This window comes from Bison bison, unplaced genomic scaffold (assembly GCF_000754665.1).
Source record: "Bison bison bison isolate TAMUID 2011002044 unplaced genomic scaffold, Bison_UMD1.0 scf7180017864390, whole genome shotgun sequence".
Lineage (NCBI taxonomy): Eukaryota > Metazoa > Chordata > Mammalia > Artiodactyla > Bovidae > Bison > Bison bison.
In genome coordinates this window covers 3,084,479-3,100,195 of record NW_011494962.1, presented here as the reverse complement: position 1 = coordinate 3,100,195, position 15,717 = coordinate 3,084,479, and the positions used below count along the sequence as shown (strand labels likewise).

Sequence of the window (15,717 nt, the reverse complement as noted above, 5' to 3'; positions counted from 1 at the left end):
TATTGATATTTCTCCCAGCAATCTTGATTCCAGCTTGTTTCTTCCAGTCCAGCGTTTCTCATGATGTACCCTGCATAGAAGTTAAATAAGCAGGGTGACAATATACAGCCTTGACGTACTCCTCTTCCTATTTGCAACCAGTCTGTTGTTCCATGTCCAGTTCTAACTGAGATTTCTCAAGAGGCAGGTCAGGTGGTCTGCTATTCCCATCTCTTTCAGAATTTTCCACAGTTTATGTGATCCACACAGTCAAAGGCTTTGGCATAGTCAATAAAGCAGAAATAAATGTTTTTCTGGAACTCTCTTGCTTGAGTTTGGGGTTAGCATATGCAAACTAGTACATACAGGACGGATAAGCAACATGGTGCTACCGTATAGCGCTGGGGGCTATATTTAATATCCTGGCATAAACCATGATGGAAAAGAATACAGAAAAAGAGTGTATATAACTGAATCAGTGCTGCAGAGCAGACACAAGACCGCAAACCAACTATGATGATGTGCGTGCTTGGTCTATACTTCCATCATAAAGAAATACATATATAAATAAATAAAAGTTTCTCAAGACACCATTTCCGGCCAAAAGGAAAATAAAAGCCTATTGTGAACTGATGTCAAACTCAAATAACAGGGTCCAATCAGTCAAGCGTCTCCACGTCCGTTAGGAACAGGAACATGCTCAGGTGGCCTCAACCTGCAGCTAGGAGGGTCTCACTCCCAGTGGCACGCATCTCTGTGTCCTGGAATCACAGAAGCCTCCTCCTGCTCCTGAGTAGTCACCATTTCCTGTTGTGCAAGCGACAAACAATGGGCAGACGGTGGCCAGTGTTTCCATTCATTACACCACAGGCTGAATGGCATCGATTACCACATAATGGACATTTCACAGTGACCCTGCTTCCTTTGTTCAAACAATGTATCTAAGTGTCTCAGCAAAGGAACCCATTCTATTTGGGTCTTTAAGAGAATGAAAAGAGGAATCTCAGGAATAATTGCATCACTTTGCCCCAGTAATGATTTTATGACTTGTCCAACTTCCCATGTGCCTTCTTACCCTTGGAGGTGTTATGTCCAGGCAGGATGAGAGGGAAGAAACCTCAAAACCTTTAGGTGGGTCTCAAAACTCAGTACATCAATGTCAGGCGGATCACCCCACACCCGGCTGCCCTGCCCTGGAAATGGGCTAGAAAGTGACACTGAAAGGCAGCCAAAAAGGAAGAGAAACACATCAGGGTCAAAATCAAAGCTCAAGGGCAGAGACTCCATTCCTCCCTCCGCACTGGGAGACTCTCCCTCGACTCTACAAAAGTGCAGGGCCATAAACATCCTAGAACAGGGGTCCCCAACCCCCAAGCCCCAGAACGGTATTGGTCCATGGCCTGTTAGAAACAGGGCCTCACAGCAGGAGATGAGCAGTGGGCAGGCAGGCAAGCCAGCAAAGCTTCACCTGTGTTAACAGCCGCTCTCCATCCCTCACGTTACTGCCTGGGCTGCACCTCCTATCAGATCAGCGGTGGCATAACAAACATAATCAACTTGAATCACCCTGAAACCATCTCGCTCTCCCCTGCCCCGCGGGTCCATGGAAAAATTGTCTTCCACAAAAGCAGTCCCTGATGCCAAAAAGGTTGGGGACCACAGTCCCAGAGGATCTTCTGCCTCCCTGGGAAGTCCCTGTTCTGCTTTCTCTCTCATTGAAGCCCCACTTTCCGTAGCCCTCCCGAGTGGGAGAGGGGCAGCACGAAACCACTGTCCAGCTTCCCCGACGGCGCCCCTCTGTCCGCCTTCATTTCTGCCACAGTCCTCTGAGATATTGGTAAAAACCCCTTTCTCAAAAAACTGACTGATCAGGAGCCTGGAAAAGTTAGCCTTAAACCGGCAGAGCTGGCATCTCCGCGATGGATACGTGGGGTCTTCAGGGTTATTTTCTTAAGTGTGGCTGCGTCCCATAAGGACTGTGTTTGAAATAAAAAAGGGTGCTATGAAACCATGGAAAGAATACTAGAAAGGAATATGGGATCAGGGAAAGAGAGCATTAAGTGTGATTAAGGAGAGGAGTTGGGGAGTAAAAAGCCTTTGGATAAAGAAGTAAAGACAGGGACTTCCCTGGTGATCCAGTAGTCAAGACTTCATTTTCCAATGCAGGGGGTGTGGGTTCAATCCCTGGTTGGGGAGTTAAGATTCCATTGCCTAGTGGTCGAAAAACCACAATATAAGACAGAAGCAATAGTGTAACAAATACAGACTTTAAAATAGTCCATATTAAAAAAAAAAAATCTTAAAAAAAAAAAAGAAACAGAAAAAGACAGTAGAAAAAGCAAAGGCTCTGGAGTCTTCCATGTGGGTTTCAGATTCGGATTTGAGTGTCCGGCTCCACCATTTAACAACCACATGCCCTTAAATGTTTGCCTTTCAGGTCTCTGAACCCTGGTTTGTATCTGTCAGAAGTCTATGACAAGGTACATCGAATGCCTGCCCTAGACCCGGCGCAGGGTAAACTCGTAAAAGACATTACAGTGGTCTTACTATTACGATTCTTACTCCCACATTAGGAGAAGGGCCGAAGGAGCCCTGCTAATAGACGGAAGTGGGTGGATGTGAAGACAATCTGGCAGGCACACAGTATAACCTGGACTCTCCTTCCCAGTGTCCAAGATTATAGGGAAATAAAAGTAAGTTTGTATGACCTAAGCAACACATTCACTATTTTAAAACCTGAGCTAAGGCAACCAACCAGTGTAAAACTGGGTTAATAATGTGCTCTATCATCACCTCACTTATGCAAATTGGACATGAATATAACCCTTTCTCTGACTTAGAGAACAGACTTTGGAGGCAGTGTGCAGGTAAATATTTTACACCTAACATCCTCTATGCTATGCTTGGGGAAAGAACCAGAGATACCCAAGATGAGACAGTGATGATGCTGATGATAAAGTTTATACTAACATAATCATCCGGTTGACCTCAAGTGACACCAGAGTCTGTGCTCTTAATCACTGTGCCAGGTGACCTCTCCTGACATGCGAGCACCTGGCACAGAGTCCGGAGGCCCATGTCTTTGACACCTCAACTCCCCTACACAGACTCATGCAGGGAACACTTCCTCGGCACGAGGGGAGAAATGAGGCAGAGACCCCTTGTCCGGGCAGAGCAGGAGTGTTTTTAGACAGGCTGTTGGCATATCCGGAGGGGGATGGAGATGCACCGGGCAGAGATGGGAGCAGAGTCCAGCAGAAGGGAGCACACAGAGGGCATAGAGCGAGAATGGAGACCAGAGGAACACCCGAAGCGAGTGGATTCTGTGGCACACAAGTGTGGCAATTACAAGACGGAAAGGCAGGTATGTGGTGCAGGGAGTCTTGATCTCAGCAAGGGTGAAGGAGAAAATGGCTGATAAAAGACTGAAATAATGCCATTTGCAGCAACACAGATGGACCTGGAGGTTACCAAACTAAGTGATTCAATATACACACTACAATATATAAAATAGATACTGTATAGCACTAGGGACTAGACTCAATATTTTGTAATAACCTATTAGGGAAAAGAATCGGAAACAGAATATATATGTATGTATATGTATGTATAACTGAATCACTTGGCTGTACACTTGAAATTACTACAACATTGTTATCAACTATATTTTGATAAAAAAATTTAAAAAAAAGAAAACAGCTGAGGTGTACTAGGATGCTTCCCTGATAGCTCAGTTGGTAAAGAATCCACCTGCAATGCAGGAGACCTGGGTTTGTTCCCTGGGTTGGGAAGATCCCCTGGAGAAGGGGAAGGCTATCTAATCCAGTATTCTGGCCTAGAGAATTCCACAGACTGTATAGTCCATGGGGCTGCAAAGAGTCGGACTCGACTAAACGACTTTCACGTTCACTTTGGGCTATGATGCGGGAATAAATCCCTACTAAATGCTATTTTAATTATGCCACTAACGCTCATTCTTCTACAGTAACATCCTGTAAGAACTCCATTGGTGGTCTTACTGCATTTTAAAGAAATGACTTTTACTCACTAAAAGAATCCTTTCATTTACACAGCTCCTTAGATTCCTGCAGAAAGCTTGCATCTTCACTGTCCCATTTGCTCTGGAATGCAAGTTGGCTGTCGCCTTAATTTTCTGCAAGAGCAGCTCTAGCAATGGTTGGATACGTCCATGGACAAGTGTCAAGCTCTCTACTCATGTGCAGAATGAGCCCTGGGGAGTGAGGCCAGGATGGCATCTAAAATCTCATTATACCGGGATTACCCCGGTGGTCCAGTGGTTAAGACTCTGCGCTCCCACTACAGGGCACATGGGTTCGATCCCTGGTCAGGGAACTAAGATCCCATGTGCCACATGGCGAGGCCGAAAGAAAATAAAATGATGGAGCATTTTAAAAAATAAATAAAAAAATATAAAAATCTCACAATACCAAAATACAGTCTGTCAACAAGAGCAGAAAAAAGTTAACTGTTGTCTCAAGCTCTAGGGATACTTCCTCAAGAAAACCTTTGGGAATCCTTGAGATCTGAAAGAATGAGAGATTTTTTAAAAGGAGTTTGGCTCTGGAAGTGTCCTCCCAAGAAACAATAGAGACAGCAAACGAGTAGGTACTGTGACTGTCATTGGTCGGAACACTTGTGATAACTTTTAGGTGTAGACAGTTGTGAGGAAGGGCCCTCCTGGCTTGCTTTGTACTAGCCAAGAGGTCCCTATATCAATGGTTCTTTTCTAATAAGACCTTCTGGGCCTACCCTACCTAAAATTTACACCCCACTGACATTTCAAATCCTTTTTCTTGCTTTCTATTTTGATTCTTGGCATTTTTCTTACATGTGATATGTAAAACTACTTTTTTCATCTTGTTTATTATCTGTTTCCTCAATGGAACGTTAAGGTCTATGAGGAAGGGAGTCTGTCTCTTTTGTTCAGCAATACATCCTTACCACCTGGAGCAGAGCCTGGCCCAGAGCTGAATGAGTTCAGAAACGAAGCGAACATGGAGAGGTACATGCATAGAACATTCTGAAAAGCATATTCTTATCTCAGTGAATGAAAAAGCAGCAGCCAAGGAGACAGAACCCTAATAAGGCTCATATAAAAGAGAAAAAGAGAAGAGAATTACTCCAAGTTGGGGGAAAAAAAACGTGCGTTCAAGATAGAGATTCATTAAAAAGGAAAACAAAACGAACCAGGCTAAAAGCAAATACTGGTCATCTCATCACTAAAGTTAGCAACCATGGCTAACTGTCATATTTGCCTCTAATCTTTTGAAAAAAGAGATTTAACATATCTGAAATCCTATTAACTACATAATGTGTATTAATTTTTTCCACTTAATGATTTAACTGTTTGCTTAATATCACTTGATTTTCACTGACAGGAGGACCTAATCAAGTGAAATTTACTTTGGACCTTGGGGCCTTGCACCAACCCCTGTGAATCTCAAAGTTAGAATGAAGATGCAGTTTAGAATTATAAGTTCAAAGATGGCACAGAGGGGCTTCCCTGATAGCTCAGTGGTAAAGAATCCACCTACCAATGCAGGAGACACGGGTTCAATCCCTGGTCTGGGAAGATCCCACATGCCACAGAGCAACTAAGCCCATGCACCACAACTATTAAGCATGTGCTCCAGAGCCCAGGAACTGTAGCTACTTAAGCCCGAGCACTCTAGAGCCTGTGATCTGGAACAAGAGAAGCCACTGCACTGAGAAGCCCGCACACTGCAAAGAAGAGTAGCCCCCGCTCACTGCAACTAGAGAAAAGCTCACACAGCAACAAAGACCTAGCACAGTCAAAAATAAATAAAGTTACAAAAAAAAAAAAGACTAGAAAGAAATTAAAAAAAAAAAGACAAGATAATGAGATGTTAAAAACGTAGCCCCAAACCACCCTGGGCACACGACAGACTACGTTTCCCAGCCTCCTCTGGAGTTAGCTGTGGCCATGTGACTGAGTTCCAGCCAAAGTGACCTGCAACATTTATAGGTCTGATCTAGGAGAACCCTGCATCTGTGCTACTCGGCTGTTTTCCCCTCCTGCCAACTGGAATGCTATCAGCAATGTGGCCTTTGGATATGGCAGGGCCATAAAACGGGAGGAGCCTTGAATTCCTAACTCAATGGAGGAGTCACCTGCTATTCAGAAACATCCACCCTGAATATGAGCAAAAAATAAACTTCAGCAGCATTTGAGCCATTACACATTCTTGAGTCTATTTATAGCTGCAGTCTAGCCTACATTTACCTAATGCGTGGCTGTGTGCTTAATCGCTCAGTCGTGTCCATCTCTTTGTGACCCTTTGGACTGTAGCCTTCTAGGCTTGTCTCTCCATGGGATTTTCCAGGCAAGAATACTGGAGTAGGCTGCCACTCCCTCCTCCAGGGGATCTTCCTGACCCAGTGATCGAATTCACATTTCCCGTGTCTCCTGCACTGGCAGGCAGATTCTTTACCCCACTGAGCCATCAGGACATTTACCTAACAGAACCCTCATAACCTTTATTTTCTGTAACAGAATAAGAAAGCTTATCAGTCACTATGACAAAGACATTGACACATGTGAAGAATATATTAACTTGTTCATTTAACAAGCATTTATTAAATGTCTACTATGTGCCAGGCATGTGCTGAGCATCGCAGCTACATTCAAATGTATTAACACATTATTGATCGGGAGATTTTTGCAGAAGCTAATGCCTGTGGCTGGTGATTTATTTTGCAAGTGAAGACTGAAAGTCTCCAGTCAGTAATGTTTGGGTAACAAAAGACCTATTTATACATCTCTGGCCAATAATGTGTTACACTTCCTTATTTTTCTTCATGAAAGAGGCACAGGACAGGACTGTCTTTCCCTGGTCCTACTTCCAATTCCGTTACCATGTGCCCGGAATACTGCTCACCTGCTGGCTTATAGACTGCAGTTCCTCTGGCTTTCCTCACGAGAGAGGTGGCTGAGGGGCCTCCAACATCACCCATCCTCGCAGGCTGGCAAACGAGCTGGGGAAGAGAGTGGAGTGGGGCTCTGCGCCTGGCCCGTGAGGCCTGTACTAGGAAAGCTGGCCAAGCCGGCTGTCCAGGGGCACGACTCGGGCAGCTGACCTGGAGGCAAACGGGGCTGCTGCTCACACAGCTTCACATCAGTATCCAGAGCCTGAATGGAGGGGAATCTCAAAGCAGTCTCATAATTGGGTTTTGCTCAGGCCTCGCCAAAACACACAGGCCCACATTTCCAAGAGGCGAATAATAAACTTGATTGGGCCTTTGTCCAGGATTTCTGCCTTTTGGCAGGCCAGCGCTGGTGTAGAGGAAGTGAGGGGCCAGGTCTGAGGAAGTGCTGTACGGCGTCCCTTACAGCCAGATACACCAGAATGTGCCCAATCCCTTAGCTGGATTTCCTGCCACACAGGGGACCAGCTGTGTTTCTTACTGGAGAGAAAGGCTGCCCAAAGGACAAGAAGGGAGCACAACTCTGTCCCAAGGGCTCAACCTGAAATTCACACCAGGGCAGCCTGTCAGACAGAAAGGAAACCCGGAACGTTCCAGAAATGCCTCGCCCTCAGCCTTTCAGCAAAAAGAAACCCAACATTTCAATGCTCTTGTCAAAATTTATAGCTTTAACCAATGCTGCCAAACCCATTTTATAATGTGAAGTCGAGCAAGCAGTGACCAATGCCAGGGTATGTTTAAAAGCAGCAACAGGAATCTAACAGTGTTGTCATTGGGAGGACATTTGGTTCAAGGTGGCAGGCAAAGGGTAACATCCTCACCTGGCCAGCGCTCACACAAAGCAGGCTTCTTGCTGAAGGGGCTCAGAGTGAATGCTAACACCAATTTAAACACGGATTCTCTGCAAACTGTGAGAAACTCACTTAACCTTGGTCAGCCTCTCCCCCAGCCCCATGGGAGGAAACATGGTACAGGAAGTCAGGTCAAATACTTGGAAAATGGCTCCAGCTGGGCCTCAAACATTACAGTATTGTCGACTGAAAGAAATCCCTGCCCAAGAACAAGAGCTCACTCCTTCCAACACTAGTTGAGAGCCTACAGCACGAAAAAGGAATAAAAACCCAATGATAAGGTTCTGTGGAAGTGGAATGTAAGTACTAAGGTAAAGCAAAAAAAGAGGATGGGAAATCAGATTCATCTTCTATTGTCTTAGTTATTAACTCGGAGAGAAAGCTTGGACAAACCCCCAATAAACTCAGGGACCCTTAGTTTTCAGTGTGCCATGAAAGGGCTGAATTAGAGAAATTTGAGGGTGTCTTTATAATCCCACGTAATCATGTGGCTTAAGTGTCCATCTGAAAATGCTTCATTTGGATTAATGTTAAGGGAGCATGCTTTCAACACAGATAACGAAACACACAGAGGCTACCAGAATCACTCATGAATTTAGTTTTAAGGCCTTTAAGCAAGCACACAGAAACTGTAACAAAGGTAACCTAGCGGCTTCTAAACCGTGAACACATTCCCTCGCTGACGGCAACGGGCGGGGGCAGAAACGAGATCTAGGTCGGTGACTGTGAGCTGCTCAGTTGTCTCAACTGTGTCTTCCTTGGGCTTCCTTCCAGGTCTTTGCCACTGGCCTCCCTCCCCACGTCCCCGGCCCCTACGGAAAGCCCTTACGTTAGGAGGATGCACGTTCCTTTCTTCCTTAGCTTTCAGTAACCCCGATTTCAGTGGAAGATGTGACCTAAAACTGAAAGTGTCTGCCTGCCAACCTGAGTCCTTAACTAGAAACGATGAGATACCAACAGAAATCACTGGAACAATCAGAGGCGAGACATTCACAGCTTAGAGGCCGAGGACCACTCACGTGCCACATCCAGCTTTGCATTTCTCATGGTCCACACTCCACAGGCACCAGTTTGCTTTTTACAGAGCAGAACAAACAGTTAAATTAACTACAAAAACTCCAGACAGCACATATCTGTGGCATGAAGGAAATCAGGCAGGGCTTGCAGACTAGGTTAAAAATGATGAGTCGTGCCTCTGTGTAGTTCTTTGTGATACTCAGGTTGGTGAAAGTACTTAAGATGAGTCAATATTTAGGCTGCTGCTGGTATCAAGAAAGTTCACACAGGCCAATTCAGAGCATTAAGGTTAGGCTTTTCTCTCTCAGTCATTATTTTCTGTTGTTATTTTTTTTCTATTAGTCATTATTTTTATTCAAAACAATAACAAGAGCTAATACCACAGTGTTTATTATATGGCAGACATGGTCCCATACTTTACACAGAGTAACTCATTTAACCCTTACCAGTCAATGGGGTCGCTAAGAGTCGGACACGACTGAGTGACTTCACTTTCACTTTTCACTTTCATGCATTGGAGAAGGAAATGGCAGCCCACTCCAGTGTTCTTGCCTGGAGAATCCCAGGGACGGGGGAGCCTGGTGGGCTGCCATCTATGGGGTCGCACAGAGTGGGACACGACTGAAGTGACTTAGAGTAGCATAGCATAGACCTTTCTGAGGCAGACTACTATTTTTATCCTCATGTAACAGAAGAGGAAACAGGCTTAGAAGAATCAAGTCGCAGGACTTCCCTGGTCGTCCAGTGGCCAAGATTCCGCACTCGCAATGCAAGGGGAAAACCATCCCTCGTTGGGGAACTAGATCTCATGCACGTGTCAGAGCTGAGAGTTTGCATGTCACAACTAAAGATACCACGTGTCTCAACTAAGAGACATGCCTCAACTGGGCACAGCCAAATCTAAAAATAAGAAGAATCAAGTAACTTGCTCGAGGTCACACAGCTCATTAAAGGCAGTGGCAGGGTCTGAACCTGGGAATGAGGCTCTGGAGTTCGCACTTAGAACCACCACACAGAACTGCTCACAAAATCAAGGCCCGAGTTCTTTCCACCTCCGCTGAGCCCGCAGCAATAACTCCTGGACTCATAACTGTGCTACTACTCAATAGTCACTCTCAACAAATCCTCTCCTTCAGAAAAAATACACAGGCTCCTCAGGTGTGACTGGTCTGTGCCCGGTGCCCTCTTTTTAAAAACCTGCCTAGTTCCCCCTGTTCTTTCAAAACAAATGCCCCCAGGGCTCTTGCTACCTCAGGGGCCTCACTCTCAGAATTCACCTTGTATCCTTTATCCACCACCTCTTCTCTTCTATCTCTTCACCCTCAACCCACTAGCCTAATATACTACCCATAAAAAAAACACCAAAAACCCCAAATCTCATTTGATCTTCATCCACTTTTAATTCCATAGTATCAATTTCTGCATCTGCATAACGAGGGCCTTGGACCAGAAGCTCTCTCAGGTCCTTCCAGTTCTGACATCTGCTTCTTACCAGAGAGATTTCCTGGAACAAGTTTAGTTTCTCCACTGTCCCTCTGAAGCCCCAAGTTAATTGTCTTCTGAGACTCTCAGCTGGTCCCACAGCTGGCAACACTCTCCTTTCTCCATTCATTTTCCAAATCCCAGTTTTCCTAGAAGACGTGACTTTAGCCTCACCCAATCCAGAATATTAGAATCTTGAACTCTCCCAGGCCTTCGGTTGTGAACCACAACTGAGTGCTCCACAGTGATGGCACCAATCTTCCATCTTACTGCTCTGTGTATCTTTGTTCCCTCGCCTAGATGAAGCTCTCAGCGAGCAGGGGCCATATTACGCTTCTCTATCACCCTTAAAGCCCCTCACTCTAGGTCAGTTGACAATAGCTGCTCGGCCATGCTGGCTGGCTGGCTGAGGGTCATCCTGAAGCTACTAGGGAAACTAGTGGTCAATGGACAAGACTCTCTAGTGTGAAGGAAGACACCCCTAGCTTTCACTCCTCTCTGATAAAACAAATTCCTATCAACTTTTTATTCAAGAGCATCATCCAAATTTAGCAATAGGAAAGCGCAGCTAACTTCTTGGTTTTCTTCTATCTGATTCAGCAATGGTTACAGAAACATTTCCCTCTGAGCCAAGGAAGTGATCCCAAGCACTGCAGCTTTCAGGGCTTCTGGCTGATCCAGGTTCTACTTCCACTAATACACATTCTCCACGGTTATTAAGTTCCTTGACTTTTCCACACATATAGCATTATGTTACTTCCTTACACTTGCAACCCAACTTCCAGGAAACATCTGGAATAATACAAGCGAGCTGGTGTTTGATCAAAACGACATCCTCTGCTTTATTCCTTTGGAAGTGACTAATTTCAACCCTGGGGTTTGAAGTGAGTGCACACAGACACGTGTGTTTCAGGAGTTTGCACCAAGAGAGATGACACGTCTCCAATGAAAACCTGCAAACTGTGCTCACCTCTTTGGCCCTAAGAGAGCTAACGAGGCACTGCTCGTACAGGGCCTGCTGTCTCTGCTTGGCAACAATTCTGGCCACTACTGACGGGTCCAAGTGAATTCCAGGGCTCCTCAACGCAGAATTTTAAACTTAGTTTACTGTCTTTTTAATGAACGCTCCACAGCACTGGTGCTCAACCCTGGCTACTTGTGAGAATTATCCAGAGCGTGTTCGTGAACACCAAGGCCTGGCTTTCTCCCTCCCCCACCCACCTCCCTTCAAAAGTTTCCATCTAACTGGTTTGGAGTGAAATCAACATGTCACTTACAAGCATCTCAGCTATACTGCATGAATGAAGGTGATATTTTAAGTATGATAATGGCACTCTGGCTGTGTTTTCAAAAAGGAGTCTTTGTCAATGGAAAAACTGGTTTAAAAAAAAAAATCTCCATTTAGTTAATGGTATTGTACCAATGTGAATGTCCTGGTTTTGTCATTGTGCTAAGGCTTTGTAAGATGCTCGCTTTAGACAAAATAATGAGAGGCATATAAGGGATCCTCTGAATTATGCTTTGAACTGTTCTCTAAGGCTGAAAGTAATTCAAATTAAACAGTTTTTTAAAGGGGTCCTCTATTTTTAAAGATAAATATGCTTAAATATTCATGAATGAAATAATATGCCTGAGATTTCCTGCAAAACAGACCAGCTGGGGAGGTGGAAGGGAGTGAGTGGGGCTGTGGATGAAACAGGGGTCTTCACAAGCTGGTGCCTGTAGCAGCCAGGCAGGGCAGTAGCAGCGAGGACAGGAAAGGCCACAGTATTTGTCCACTTCGGTGTGTGTAAAGTTTTCCACCACATTTACTGGAGTGAAAATTCCCAGGTGATTCTAACACTCACTGGGGCCCAAGAAACCACTCTGGAGTTGAAAGTGTGGTATAATGAACTCTGTCCGGTACTATCACCTACAAAATACTTTGCCCAGATCTTTGACAGTGAGCTAGTCACTTAATCTTTCTGTACCACATTTTCCTAAACCATGAAGTGACAGGTATGGAGTAGAGGACCCTATCAAAAAGAAGACAGAAAACAGTAAAATGTTGATTTATTCTAAAATCTGAAAACTAATGACATGGTTAATTTCTAACACAGTCAAAAATGGTAAGGTCTTACGTCTACAGAAGCATTTCCCAAAGAAGGCTCTAAAAAACACCACTCCTGGGACTTCCCTGGTGGTCCGGTGGTTAACAATCTGCGTTCCAATAGAAGAGACTCAGATTCAACCCTTGGTCAAGGTACTAAAATCCCATATCATGCAGGGCAATTGGGCCCACATGCTGCAGTGAGGAGCCTGCATGCCAGAATGAAGATCTGCACGATGCAACTAAGACCCAACGCAACCAAATAAATACTGTTGTTGTTTTGAGAGAGAGAGAGAGAGAGAAGTCAGAGGGTATGTGTACTGTGAAGATGCTAAAGATCAACTTTAAAAAAAGACTATTCATATAAGATGCTAACAGATGCTACCCAAGATAAGGGTTCCGAAATCAAATAAGTGTGAAAAGTGCTTATGTTCTTTACTGTAACATTGCTAAGAACTTTTAATAAGATAATATGCATTGGGACTTTCTGAGGATGGTAATAAAATATGCAAGAAGTCTGACCTTCTTTGCATGGAACCAGTTTTACAGAACTTATCTTGGAAAATAATGCTCTAGACTAGTGGTCCCCAAATCCCATGTAATGGAGAATCGCGTTCGTATCATTCAATAAGTTTATTAAAATAATGATTCACAGACCACAGGCTAGGCCTACTGGAGAGGAGAGAAGAATTCAACACTAAAACTAACAAAAAAATCCAAGTGATTCTAATACATAGTCATGTTTGGAACTTCAAGTTATGCCGACCATAATGTAGTAAAATAAGTCTAATATCGAAAAGGCCACATGCATGCTGACCAATAAAAAAGGTCATATTTAATACTTTTCCATATAAAAGCTGTTAGTCCATAAGAAAAGCATATATGCACACAACATTCTATGGAGAGTAAATAGTAAAATAATGGAGGCACTGGCACATTTACATCTATCAGTAGAGCTAACGACTACTTCGTCATCTCAAGGATGTAGTACTTCTATGACTAACTGATCATTAATTTGCAGTGATTCTCCACTTTTTCCCTGTGTGTTTCCTCATGTCCATGTTCTCCTGCCAGAGTCAATGACCAGGACTAATTTGTTAAATGCCAGGAAATGCCATTCACATAGGTGGTTTCTCCAAGTTACAGCTCCTTACCTTTTCTTTATATGACATCACTTCAAGGTATCAGAAGAGAAATTCCTTCTTGATTGAAAATTTTTGTAAACATACTTACTTATACCTTGATGCTCCCAGAGCTGTGTGATGCGCTGGCCCAGTCAATGATATATTTAAATGTTTAAAAGAAGTATCCACTTATTGTCATTCATAATTACTTAACATGCGTACCACACACTCTTTCATTTACTAAGTACTTTCACATGAATTATCTTGTGTCTTTCTTCACAAAAACCCTGTGGGTTAAGTAGGCACAATTGTTTTTATCTAACCAATAAGAATCACTGAACTCTTCCTGCTAACACAGTGAAAAATATAATTGAGGAAGATGTCAGATGCTTTGCTCTCAAAGAACAGATACTCGACTAGAAAACAAAATATAAACTACACACAGGAAAGAGTTGAAGCGTCAGTCAAAGCAAATTAGCATGGCAGGACTTCACACATGCTAACAACAGTTAACACATACTGAGCAATTTAATCTTCACGCAGCCCTTCAGGAAGGTTACTACTATTAGACCCATTTTTCATATGAGGAAACTGAGACCAAGAGAAGGGAGGTAACCTTCCCAAGCAAATAAATGGGGAACCAGGATTCAAACTTCAGATGAGTCTACTCCACAGACCACTCTTTTCCATCACCACATTTTACTGCTGGGAAAGACAACGTTCCCAAAGTCATGGGGACAAATGTTAAGACACTGAAACAGAAAATGACTACTTCCCAAAAGAGTGGGGTCAGTGGTGCTACACCCCAGGAGAAGAGGACTCAGGAGTACAGGGAATCACGAGACTGAGTCAGCCATGCTACTTTCTCGCAATCCATTACCTCTTTGATTCGTTTCACCAAAGCGTTCTGATCAAAAGCAACGGCCTCAGCGCACTGATGGAGGTGGTCCTGATAGCGGAGACAGAGCTGCAGCACTTGCTGAGAATCCAGTTTCTCCAGTTTGGCGTTTGTTGGGGAAGTCTGGCCACTCAACAGCCCTTCAAAGCAGAAAAAAAACAAAAAAAACCCCAAATGAAATGAAAAATTACTAGTAAACTTGTGAATAAAGTAGTTTAATAACAAGTTCATGGAAGACAGAGTAAGAGGTTTAAATTTAACCTTGCATCTTTTGTAGCCACTACCATTTATGGAGGGTCTAGTATGAACCAAGCACTTGGCAAAGTGCCTCCTGGGCGTTATTTTTCAGACTTCCAGGAAAGTAAATGACCATTAGCTGCATTTTACAAGTGAGGAACCCAAGATGCAGAGAGGTCAAGTAACTTACCTAAAGTCACACAGTAAGTGGTTTCTACAAGACACAACACCTGACCTTATGGCACTACTTTAAGATATTAAGAATATAAATCCCTTCTTGACCAAAAGAATTGTAAAATGGTTGTCTGAGAAACAGAAGAAAATATATATAAGGAAACTGTTAGGAGGAAATACAAACATGAAGACATTTAAAAGCTGAGCAGGATGTCCACTAACATGCCATAAGCCTCATCCTTTACATTTTCTTCCAACATCAGTTTAGCTGGATAACTATTAAATTCCCTTAAATTTGAACAGGACATTATTTTTCAAAGCCTTTCACACAGAATTACCTTACCTTTCTTCAAGGTGTGTAGACCAGGATAATTATTAGCACTTACAAAAGATGAAATATCAGAGCTTAAATGACATGGCAAGGGTCACACAACAAAGTTCTAACTAGAACTCAAGTCCCCTGATTTCTGATCAAGTGCTTCCTTCCAACTCAAAGGTTCACAAACTTTTTGGTGTCAGGACACTTTGATCCTCCCAGAAATCATTGAGGACCCCAAAGCACTTGTGTATGTAATTTAAAGCAATATTCAAAGCTGTTAAAAATTAAAACTGAGCAGAGGGAGGAGAAGGTGAGACAAATTGAGGGTAGCACTGAAACATACGCATTACCGTATGTAAAACAGATAGCCAGTTAGAAGCTGCTGGTGTAACTCAGGGAGCTCAATCTAGTGCTCTGTGACAACCCAGAGGGGTGGGATGGGGTGGGAGAAGAGAGGGAGGGGACACATGTACACCTATGGCTCATTCATGTTGATGTATGGCAGAAACCAACACAACATTGTAAGCAAATGTCCTCCAATTAAAAAATGAAAAAAAAAAACCCAGAAAATTCTTGAACAC

General features: G+C 43.7%; 1 protein-coding gene across 1 annotated transcript in view; it reads right to left on the bottom strand.

Moving 5' to 3' along the window:
- LOH12CR1 (loss of heterozygosity, 12, chromosomal region 1) overlaps positions 1-15,717 on the bottom strand; it is a gene marked incomplete at its 5' end in the record, with an annotated part of 99,185 nt that overhangs the window by 17,060 nt on the left and 66,408 nt on the right. The window contains one exon of the mRNA XM_010858774.1: positions 14,389-14,546. Within this exon, the coding sequence (XP_010857076.1) occupies positions 14,389-14,546 (158 nt within the window). The remainder of the gene's footprint in view (positions 1-14,388; positions 14,547-15,717) is intronic.